The 12,468-nt window shown below is 31.8% G+C and overlaps 1 protein-coding gene across 1 annotated transcript; it reads left to right on the top strand.

Annotated features, from left to right (window-relative positions):
• Window positions 1–1,760: 1,760 nt before the first annotated feature.
• LOC137252024 (uncharacterized) lies at window positions 1,761–8,005 on the top strand. Its single transcript, XM_067787162.1, has 3 exons — window positions 1,761–2,145; window positions 5,818–6,404; window positions 7,339–8,005. Exons 2-3 carry the CDS (start codon window positions 6,167–6,169, stop codon window positions 7,809–7,811), a joined length of 711 nt encoding a protein of 236 aa, XP_067643263.1. The 5' UTR covers window positions 1,761–2,145; window positions 5,818–6,166; the 3' UTR covers window positions 7,812–8,005.
• Window positions 8,006–12,468: the final 4,463 nt, after the last annotated feature.

Here is a 12,468-nt window from a genome sequence, read left to right as displayed (position 1 = left end):
TAATAACAAAAATTATTAAATTTTCACCACAAATTAATCAGCTGTTCATTTATCTGTCAAATCATTACTTTCTTAGGTTGGCAGCACCAATTCAACTTCAACTGAAATAAGTTGTAATGCGTAATACCAAACAGGAGTTGAGTGGTCTGAAGGTTGAGTTGTTTTAATTACAACCCAACTAAGTTGAGTTGTTTACCGTAATAGGGGCATAAATCACTTCAATATTCAGTATTGCAAACTGGGCTTTATCTAGATTACTTTGTCAGTACTTCACAATTATACTTCACAACCAATAGCGTGTTTAAATCAAAACTGATTCGTTATTATTACCAGGGTTAGGATTTTAAGGCATTTGCTTATTTTGTCTGGTTGGTCCTATCTGTAAATGAATTGAAGAATTACGCGTTTGACATCTTTTTTATTAAAAATATAAATTTTTATTTTGCCTTTTTTGTCGAACTCTGGTTACTACTCAGTTTGCGCTTCTTATATACTCTCGGTTTCCTCGTTAACCCATTTCTCCTAACCCTGGTTACTACTCAGCTTGCGCTTCTTATATACTCTCGGTTTCCTCGTTAACCCATTTCTCCTAAAGTCTAGTAATTTCCAGAACAGTTGTAGCTCATGCTTGGTTAATTACCAGCTATATACGGGTATATTTGTAGTTTATAGCCATATTCGTGTGTATGTGTGAGTAACTACTTCGGCTGATAACTACAGGTTTGTGTGTGATATCTCTTCTTCGCCTTTTACGAGTACATATGTAAGTGTTGCTAGCTTTAATGTGGACATGTGTATAAGAGTGGCTGCTTCATGTTTTTGTTGTTGCGCGATTATTTACTAACAGCCTAGTGATGTCAACATTCCCCACATTGTGTACAAAGTAGTGACTACACTTACGCTAACATTCTGTAATCCCCCATACAGCATACCAATCCGACACTCTACGCCTACACTACATCCAACCCTTTCATTCTATATTCCTCCACATAGAATACCTCTTCCTTAGACTACGCTTACTCTTACGCCTACATTATGGATTCCCCCGTACCGTGAGCAAAGATATTTAACCTCAACATTTCGATTCGATTCCGTCTACGATCAACTTTCGTACCATCCCTAGTATATACTATACCTACAGGTTGCGTATACGCCATGGTGCCAAACAAACTAATAAAACAAACCATACGTTCATAGTACATTTTATTCAAAATTAACAACACTCCTAAAAAAGGCACACTAATTACCTTGCATAATGTAATAATTACAATAAAAACAAACACAACATAGGAAAACAGTATTCATTGAATTGCAAAGTATTACTCCATCACTTTCTCCCAAAAATAGCATTAAATCGATCAACCAACTGTCTCACGAAATTCTCAAAAGAGTCTTGATGTGCATCAAAATATGTAACAATAACAACAGCAGTGAGTGCAGAGCACATAATGGCACACACGGAAGAGACAAAATTTGTAATACGACCAGCGGCATTTCCCATTTAATTAGCGATTCTTGCAAGAGACGAATGGAGTAGTGCGTTGAATGCGCTGAGAGTTCTAACATGAATTGATAGCGCACTAGTATACTCTATTATGCTCAACTCTTTCAGAATGAACTCACCCAGGTGTGAGCGATACAATTTTTTTTATATTAATCTATTATTATTTTTATTAAATTTGCTCTCGCTTTTGTTTTGTTTATACTCTCGAGAATGTACTTAAATAGACAACCAGTTTTACAAGTCACGCAGCCGATGACGATGACCGCGTATTCTAAATCGTTCGAGCAAAAATAATAAACAAATTCATACCGACGAGCAGTCCGTTGAAAGCATTCGAGCGTGTCACTGTACGTTGTGTTGAGATGTTTAAAGAACAGTTGTGTTTCAAACACTTTGCGCGCACATACACACTTATTAATTTAACGGTGAAGAGGAATGCATTTAAAATTGTTGCATTATACTACAATGAAACAAAAAGACTGGAATGACGCGTTCAAATTCATTTAATTTATTTTGAAGTGAACGTAAACAAAAAAAGAAACAACATTTTATTGAAACAAAAACGCTCAAAGAAATAATGACAAAAATATTTTAATAAAAATATCAAAAAAGCAAAAAAATAAGTTGCAGAAAAACTCAAAGTAAAGTAAAAATAAAAAAAAAAACAAAATTGTATAAGGAAATCCGAAATCGGGTGGTGCTTAATGTTTTATACCCAGTAGCGATGTGACGCAAAATTGTTAAGAAACAGGCAGGTGTAGAGCTGTTGATATTCGGCAATTACACAGGCCGACAAAATGAGACCGATTTTTTTGACCATAAACCAGACCATACTTTCCTAAAGGTTTTCGATGCGCTGAATTCAAATCTATGATGCAGTAGAACACATACCTCTTACGATAAGTCTTACGATAATTGCTCTATCTTAGCGAAAAAAAGATATTTGAGCAAACTCAACGCCATTCGTAAGAGAAAGACTTCTTCTTTAAGATGCTATGTGCGCTTTTACAAAAAAAAAAACAATATCTGTCGTTTATATATAACCTCAAAAATAGGCAAAAACGGTGTTTTTTGCATATTTAGATTAGGATATCTCAAAATCCTGACGTGATAGAGTAATTCTGCGTCCAGATTTGAATTCAGCGCATCGAAAACCTTTAGGAAAGTATGGTCTGGTTTATGGTCAAATTTCTTGTCGGCCTGTGTTATCATTGGTAAAATAATCGCTTATCACCACTGTTGCATTTTAGCTTTTTTCAAGCTGGATTTAGCTTTTAAAAATTTTGACTTAGGCTGGGTGCGAGTTCGTCTAAATTTTAGGTACCTAAACTAATATTCCACTGGAACTTTCCAGCACTGCAATAATTTAGGAAAAAGCTGTCAAAATTGTGCGAGTTGATTTGAAAACCTAAATTGTTTATTTCTGCTAAGAAATTAATAGTAATAAGCGAAATTTGGTATTTTTGATGGTTTTTCACATTTAAAAAGAACAGAGGTCCATTAGGCTCCGCAGTTAGTACCTATCCCAAGATAGCAGTACAAGAAAATGCAGTGGCTCCGTTTTATAAGGCTTTATTTCCGGACATAGTGGAGCACATGCACAATAACTTCTTTAGGCCAATTAGTCCATTTGGTTGCCAAATATGTCCATATTTGAGAATAATCCAATTCTTATGTCGCCAACATCAGCTTGAATAAATTTGAGCTCATCATCACGTACAATGGATCGGGCCTTAATCGCAGCAGGGATCATCGCTCTATGATTTATGATTTACTTAAATTGAATGGACAAGAGCCATTTATGTACATATTTGCATATATGTGACCCGGTCTATGAAATGGTGGCTTATGACTCAAAAAAGAAATTGCGAGCAACAGCTGTTTTTTTGAGTCATAAGCCACCTTTTCATAGACCGGGTCACATATGTACAATCATTGAAAAATCAATATTTTTGTTTTTGAAATTTGACATTTGAATTTAGGTTGAAAAGTATGCTCATAAAAATTCTAAATTTACCGACAGCAGTTTCCAGTGATTTTGGGTTTTTTCCATATTTAGGTAGAAATTTAGGTAAACTCGCACGCAGCCTTAATTAAATTTTTTTTAGAAATTTTTTAGCTTTATTTTTAAAAATTTTAGAAAATCTAGATGAACAATTTGGTGTAGATTAAATTTTATTATCATTGAACGAATTTGGGAAGGATTTTAAAACTTTGAGGTGCTTAATAACAGATAATGCTAGCGTTATGGCAGGTTGAAATCGAGGAATAGTAACTTTATTAAAGCAATATCAACCTAATAGCGATTTAGTTCCGGTGTTTGCCATTCGATTCAATTCAAGGCGGTTTCATCTGCTTCAAAACCACTTCCGAACGAAATTACATTTTTGATTTCAGAATAATTTAACTGGGTTTCTAAGCTCGCAAGTAGACAAAAGAGTTATACAATGCTATTTGCTGCCATTAAGGATGGACTTGAACCATTACGAACTGCATTTACACGAATGAGACAACATTTTTCTAAAAGTCCAAAATTTAGAAATATTTTCGAAATGAAAAAAATATCTTTTTAATAGTTCTGGAGTTCCTGAAAATGAGGAAAGAGTTCTGCGAAATTACACCAATTTATCACATTTTTCAGATCATTTTTATCCTTTACAGGAACTGCATATTTATTGAAAAGCATTGTTTTTTAATTTACAAAATTTCTAAAAAATTCGACTTTCTGAAAAATGCGATCGTTGGCCGAAATTTTGCACACCAAATTACGCCCAATTAAAACAAGTTTTCAAAATTCGGATAATTTAAAAAAAAAAATGTATTTTAAAAAAATGGGAGAAATAAGAAATATAGTTTAAATAACTAAAAAAACACGCAAATATAGTCCCTTTTTAGTATCTACAAACCACTTAGATATTTGATGTTGATAGCACCGTAGCACAGAGGTTCGTGTCTCCGCTATTAAGCACAACGTGTGTTGTAGCGAGTTATTTAACCAGTTATTCTTTTCAGGAATTCCAGAACCATTGAAAGGCTACTCAGAATAACTTTTTTTTTAATTTTCGAGGTTTGGAAAAATGTGAATATTGCGCGTAAAATTTCAAAACATTTTTCTTCTTTTCAGGAACTCTAGAGCTATTTGAAAGCTACTTAGAATTGTTTTTGTTTTGCGTGATTGTGTACTCAACTTAACAGAAATGCTGTAGTAGTAATGGTACAGTGTCAAACGCGTCACTTTAAACAATTTTTACAAAATAATTAAGCAGTGTAATCCTGGCTGGAGAATATTTTTGGAAAACTACACTAGTAATCGATTTGCGAATGATAAGAGAACTATTGCAAGTCCAATTCATATTAGGATCCCATTAGAGAAATATATTAGAGTTCGATTGCAGAACTATTATTCCTTTTTCGTTTTGATAACTACGTCCTATTATGTTTGAGAGCGCTATGTTCCTTCAGTAATTCTGTTTTGTGCTTTATACACATTTATTTAATAATCGAGTAGGGGAATAGGAGTTCCGTTATCTGCGATTTAGAGATTGGGTTTTTCATCTTCATTGGTATTTGCTTTGCCTTTTCCAATCACAAGACCAGAAGTTCTTTCCTCAATAATTGGTAATTCTTTACTTTAACTCACAACTGCTAATAATCGTCCGAAAAAATCGGAAGGTATGTCAAAAGACGCGTTTTGGACCCAGAACCACGAATCCGAAAGCGGAGATTGAAAATTTTATTTCTTTCCAGAGATATTTGCAAATAAACTTGAAAATTTTTCATGTGATTTTTGTAATTTTGATGATATTGTTTTACCTACAAAAAAACTGTGGCTAAAAGTGTTTTGCGTGGATATAGTTTTGGTCTCTCCGAAGGCCGCCAATGCGGAATGGTGATCTGCGCAAAAATACTATGGATTCCACCCCCGGCTTCGGACCTCTCCGGGGTCATTTTCCGTTTTTCGTTAATATTTTCTGAATGAGCTAAAAGTTTAATTTTTCGCCTTCGAATTATTGTTGTCGAGGTCAATGCGCGTCTTTTGGCACCTCTCTCGATATTTTTGGACGCATATTAAAAGTGTCATGCTGTCGTACAGAATTACCCGGATTCGTGGTCCTGGGTCCAAAACGCATCTTTTGACACCCCTTCCTATATTTTTGGACGAGTTTTAGCAGTTGTGAGCTAAAGTAAAGAATTATCCAATAATTTAAGTACCTACTCTTTAAACATTAGTCCGCTAGCACTATTGGGTATAAAAAATCAAAAAAAAAAAAAAACATTAGAACAAAACAAAAAAATTCAATAAATAATAATAGAAAAACTTAAAGTGAAGCAGAATGTAACTAAAAATAATACGAACGAAATTCATATAGAAAATGCAAAGTTAAGCATTGAAGAAAAAAAAAAATATATATTCAATTGACAGTGAAGAATTTTATTTTGAAACTTATTAACGAAAAAACATTTAAATTAGCAATTAAATTTAAATAACTAAAAATAACTACAAAATATTCTAGCGCATATTCAATGAAAAGACGCAGTTTGTAACTTAAGAAGTTGCTGTTGATATAAATTGAAAGCTGCATAATTCAGACGCCTCGTATCAACGCACAACATTCCACAACATCACAACCAAATCTCGTCGCACGTAGCGCAGCAACCAAAATGTTAGATACAATAGTTATTATACCAACAATATTGGCATATGTTTTCATAACGCTACTCATCGTTATACTTAGCTTTATTGTCATCTATATTAGCCATAGAATTTATGCTTGCATTTCTGATAATTTACCAATGGCGCAAGCAGCACTATCTGCCATCTTGAGTTTCGATGATAAAAGTCAAAGCGGTATTGCATTACGTTCACCAGTCAATTTTGATGAAAGAAAACCAAAAACAGGTTAATTCAGTCAATTTCATATTTTAATTATATAAATGAATGGTTAACAGTTACTACGTAGTTTTATGTAGATGCTGTGCTTCAGCATTATGCCGACAGCCTTCATGCAAATGTCAAAGTGTGAACACGTTATAAGCAACCGCGACAACGTTCAGTGGTCAACAACAGTTAGTTTGTAATAGAAAGTTATTGTAATGACTTAAGAGAATCACACATAAATGCATAATGAATATATTGGTGTTTGTGTACGATATCTTGGGTTTGGTGTGGGTTGCTGGGTTAATGATGGAGCTTGGCGTGTAAAAAATGTTAAAAAGCTTTTCTTTCGATTTTCGTTTTCACTTTATCTTAAATTTTACTAATTTTCAATTTGCTGTTTGCTGGGATTGTAATTTCGCACTGATGTATTCAATTATGCGGCTGCAAAAATACGACAAATTTAAATCTGAAACTATCGACGTGCAATCATCGGGATCTTCCGGTCTTCGACGTAAAACCTCCTCTAACTAACAACATCAATCGCGCAACGTCAAATGATTAATTATTATATAAAAATCTCTTTTATCGCACCTACAATCTACAACATTCGTCTACCAACCGCCAAACGACTACCGACATCAAACCTATCGTTAAATGCAACATCTGATTACCAACCTTGAAATCTGAAAACACGAAACCTGAAACGTCGAACTACCAAACGTCAACCTTAACTTATCATCTAAAAAATTGAAGTTGTTTCCCACCAAACTTCAACTGCCAAAAACTTCCACAAGCACTATCGATCTCCAAACTACCAATCTCAAACTTACAATTGGCAAATCTTAAATATCAAACTCAAATCATCAACCTCCAAATCTAAACCATTAACCGCTAAGATCCGACATTCAATCTTCCAACATCCATCAAAAATATCTGCATCTTTTTGAAAGCACAGCCTTGCGCATTATTGTCACCTTAGCACCCTGCTACCTCGCCTATGTAGCTTACGATAATAGACAAAGTAATGAATTGGCTACTTCTTCGGATACAAATAATCAAAATAAAATTATTAAATATTATGATCGTTTATCAGAAATACCAATACCTGAGGCTGTAACCACTTCAAGTACACGTAAATTAGGAAAGGACACAGGGGAGACTTGCACTTCGACAAATTTTTTGGCGTCACCAACTAAAATGATGCCTACCAAATCGGTTGCTACTTCAACAACGCGTTTGGGGGCATTACAAGAATTAATCGAAGAGCTAGAGGTACACGAGGAGCCTGCAACTTCAACTCAAGGCAGGGTAGCGCAAGTGGTCACAGTGCACAACGAATCCCAATCGGTTTTACGTCCATCGGTGACATTTGCAAATGCTATTAATGCGTTGGCAAATATGAAAATAACATCAGCAGAGGATCTATAATGAGCTGGTAAAGAAGTACCAAAAAAAGGAGATAGAGCTAAAAATAACAAAATTCTGAAAATAAGTTAGTTACTACATAAAACGCTTAGATTTTGAATAGTTATATATATTAAATAGTTGTTACAAAATTTTCTTTTACAATATACTTAAAAAATAAAAATAACGCAAAATTATGCAAAAAATCTTCAAAACAATTATATTTTGAGTTGGAGTTCCTAAAAAGAAGCGACTTTTCAAATTTATCGTCTTTAGAGAATAAATCGGCTGCTGGTATTTGTCAAAACCATAGCTACATGCTGGGAAAACCACCAAACCTCTCAACTTTTCATCAACCGGGAGTTTACACTTAAAATAAGTTTAGACTCTTAGTGCGATCCTTTTTTCTAGGAACACCTTACTGTCACGGCTTCCAAAGTCTAGACAAGACAAAGTACCAAAAAAAAAAACCAACTAGGCATAATCGAACTATCTAACTATTTTTGAGTGTTAAAATATCTCACTATGGACTTATTCGGTCTATGTGACGTCCTCGTCGCGCCGTTTCAGCTCAAACTAATATATCGACGGCAATGCGAAAGCGCCCTATATGAAAATATTTGCCAAAAACACGCTATTTCAGAATTTGCCTCAAAAACACCCTAACTCAGAATTCGGTCGAAAAACGCTCTATCTCCAATATATATATATATTTTTTTTTTTCATAAAAACCCCAGCTAATGTCATCAAATATTGAATTCAGTTTGAGATAAGACTTTTTCGAACAATAGGGCGTTCTTCAGCCGAATTCTAAGATGTGACGTTTTTGCAACAAATTCTAAAATAGGGCTTTGTTCAAAAGTTTCCTGATGCACTATTTTCGAAACGGCAGCGGAGATAGGTCGATATTCCACTCAGCAATCGATATTGATGAATCGAGAAAAAAATTCGAAAGTTAAATACAGTGAAACCTTCCTTTCACGGACATTCGCCGTTAGTAAACTTTTGTTCGCCCAAGAGGTGCACGGCGTGTACGGATTATTTATAAACTTTTCAGGGTTAAAATAATTTATTGAACACCTAAAGCATAATAAAACAAAACAAAATCAATTAAGATCAAACAAAGTAAATTAAAAAAAAAAATATTTTTTTTTGTTTTTTGTGGTTCGCTTCAACAAAAAAATGCGAATTTCATGTTCGATTCCAATATAAAGTCAAACGTGAAGCCAAATGTGCGTTCTTTTTATAAAACGGTGCATTTCAAAAATGTAAAAAAGGCACATTTTTATTTTATTTTGTTTCATTTTATTTTTTTTTTATCTTTTATATTTTATTCTGCTTTATTTTACTTAATTTCGATTTATTTTATATTGTTTTGATTTAATCTTTTTTCTTTTACTTTGTAATAGTTTGTTTTATTTTGTATTTTTATTATTTTTGCTTAGTTGTTTTTTTTTTTTAATATTTTATTTTATTTGTTTTTATTTTAACTTATTATGTTTTTTTTATTTTTTTTTTGTTTAATTTTTTATATTTTATTTTATTTAGTTTTGTTTTATATTATTTGATTTTATTATGTTTTAAATTATTTTTTTTGTACTTTATTTTGTTTTAATTTATTTTACTTTATTTGGGTTTATTTTATTTGACTTTATATTATTTTATTTTAAAATTTTGTTTTATTTTATTTGTTTTTATTCAATTAAATTTTTTTACTTTGTAGTCGTTTTTTTATTTACTTTATTTTAATAATTTTTTTAAATTTAGTTTTTTTATTTTATTAGGTTTTATTTTATTTCACTTCCTTTTATATGTTATTTTGCTTGTTTTATTCTGTTTTATTTTACTTTATACTAGTTTGTTTTATTTTAATTATTTTTTTTTTTATTTTTTTATATAGTTCTATAAAATTTTTATTTTAAGATCGCGGGTTCGAATCGAGCTCAAGGCCTAACAATAATTATTTTATCATTATTATTGTTATGATAAATCTTTTCTTAATTGAAAAAAATTATTAAATTAGAATAGAAGAAAGAACAAATTTAGACAACTGCCAAAGCTCGTTGTATAGATCCATTTCGGGAACTGCTATTGGCTCAATTGCCAAGAACCAGAATAGAAGTAGGATTAATGACGACAAACAAAAAACCGCTGTGATGGCTGAATGGCTTTAGCAGCGGCGCCTAAACGTTGCCGATGAAGGAATTTAGCAGTTCCCGAAATGGATATATACAACGAGCTTTGGCAGTTGTCTAAATTTTTTCTTTCTACTATTCTAATTTAATAACTTTTTAATTAAAAAAAAATTTATCATAACAATAATAATGATAAAATAATTATTCTTAAGCCTTGAGCTCGATTCGAACCCGCGATCTTACAAATCAGTAGGCCGATATAACAACAAAAATTGTTAATTTTTATTTTATTTCATTTTACTTATTTGTTTTTTGTTTTAACTTATAATTTTTTTAATTTGTAGTAGTTTGTTAAATTTTGTATTTATTATATTTTAATATTTTTTTTAACTTAGTTTTTTTTTTTAATTTTTTTTATTTTGTTTTAGTTAATTTTATTTTTCATCTTTTTTTATTTTATTTTATTTAGTTATTTTATTTTATTTATTTATTTTTTGTGTTTTATATTCTTTTTTAATTAATTTGTTTTTATTTTATTAAATTTTATTTTACTTTGCAATAGTTTATTTAATTTTTTAATCTATTTTATTTTTTATATTTTATTTAGTTTTGTTTTATGTTATTTTGTTATTTGATTTTATGTTTTATTTTATGATTCAGTTTTAAAGGCATAAAAATGTTTATGTAGCGTTACAATTAGAAGACAGGGGCAACGTTTGTTATTTCTTTTTGTGGTCATGCGTTATATCTCATTTTAAAGGAAATAAAACCTGTGAACGTAATTTTTCCTGTTTTATGAATTCGAATTGGCGAAATTTCATCATTTCATCATAAAATTTTGTTAGCTGACCTAATCATGTGAAAACGACTTCATAGCTTAAAAGGACATTAAACGGAACTGTGAAGCTTCTCAAGGCCAAAATAATGACATATCAATTTTAAAAATCGGACGTCAAATAACCAAGTTACAACGAAAAAACATTTTCGGCTGTATTTCGAAGGATCAAATCCGAAACCCTCTCAACATAATCTTTAAATTTAGGGGCGGACATTAGCAACTTTTTTTTTGTTGTATGTGGACCAACCCAGTCTAATATACATACATGTTCGTTAGGAGAGGTTTCTCTGTAATATTTCTGAGTTATTTCATAGCGTCTGTATAGTGAAAGATCGGGCTCTAGTCTTTTTCTAAGTTCCGACATTTTCAGGCATCTTAAAAAAAATTCCGACGGCATTTTATGTTGTTAAGAATTTACTAAGAAAAATTTAAATAGGGCAAAAAAGTTGCAAAAAAATTGTAGCTATAAATTGTATGTATAATTTTTTTTTTTTTTTGTACTATCAAAATTTTAAAATAATAAACAAACAAACAAAAAATAAACCTAATTCCATCCCCCAAAACTTTAGCTCTTCAGTTATATCCTGGTTTTACTGTATTAACATTAATGCAGTCTATCTTGCATGCAAACATCGGCGTTACGGTTGATAGGTTAATTTATGTAGCTATTATGCAGTTGTAAAACTTGTTTATAGTATTTTCTAGGCGATTTGTAAATTTATAAAAAATAATATGACACCACTTAAAGTGATATACTTTCTATTGGACTTGGATACTTAATTACACAAATTATATACACATTGATACCTACACACATAACTATGCCCGTATACCGTTAATCGTAAATCTCGCAGTGTTGACGTTAGTGCCATAGTAATTTAAGTGTATATTTCGGATTCCTTTTGTAGAAACTTTGCCATCTCGTAGAACATCACAATGTAATGAGTGTCAGTAAAATGTACTGCGAGAAGACATAACTAGAACTAGTACCGCCACTTAATGCGATAGTTCTGCGCTAGTTCGGAACTACTTACTGTGATTCGCTGAAGGGAATATACACACTTTAAATAGCTTTGAGACTTCAGACCTCGCAAATTACGAACTTTATGGACCTGTGAAACGCGCTGCTCAAAGTTTACATACTAATAAGAGTTTTTTAATTAAATATAATTTACTTGGACTTTACAATACAAAACTGCCATATTGGCACGTCAATGTTACGATTGAATAAATACAATATATTTTTCTAATTTATACCTTTAGGTAACTGTAAATAAATATTAATTTATTTAATAATTTGGGAAAAATTTAAACAACGTGACATCAGGAACGACAAGGCGACAGTTGTTTCGATTATACTTTCTCTTCAAAGCCTTTTCTCCCGGTAGTGGGATTTGAACACTCACTCCTACGATGGCTGAAGTATAACAAACGCATTTAGCCACGTCATGCCTTAGTTGTTGTAAACTTTATTCCAATTGCCTTCCTTGCATATTGTATTATTTTGCATAGTACATACTTTGTATGTAATCATGTGTTAAAGATATGATTTTTGTTAGTGGCGATTCCAAAGAAACTTGTGGTCGCAATAAGGGCAACCTCCGCTTAATTCATACAAATATTAATTTAATTCTGTTGTAAACAACTCGACAAACGCTTATTTTTATTGATTAAGTAGCTCCTAAAACGTTTGGGATTTGAAATACAT

Source organism: Eurosta solidaginis, chromosome 5 (assembly GCF_040869045.1).
Source record: "Eurosta solidaginis isolate ZX-2024a chromosome 5, ASM4086904v1, whole genome shotgun sequence".
Classification (NCBI taxonomy): Eukaryota; Metazoa; Arthropoda; class Insecta; order Diptera; family Tephritidae; genus Eurosta; species Eurosta solidaginis.
This window is presented reverse-complemented; position numbering and strand designations above follow the sequence as displayed.

Bases quoted from the DNA above. Each gene is read 5' to 3' on its own strand.
- LOC137252024 (XM_067787162.1), top strand. From the start codon at position 6,167: ATGTTAGATACAATAGTTATTATACCAACAATATTGGCATATGTTTTC. The intron at 6,405-7,338 runs GTTAATTCAGTC...TTGAAAGCACAG, and splicing joins TGAAAGAAAACCAAAAACAG to CCTTGCGCATTATTGTCACC.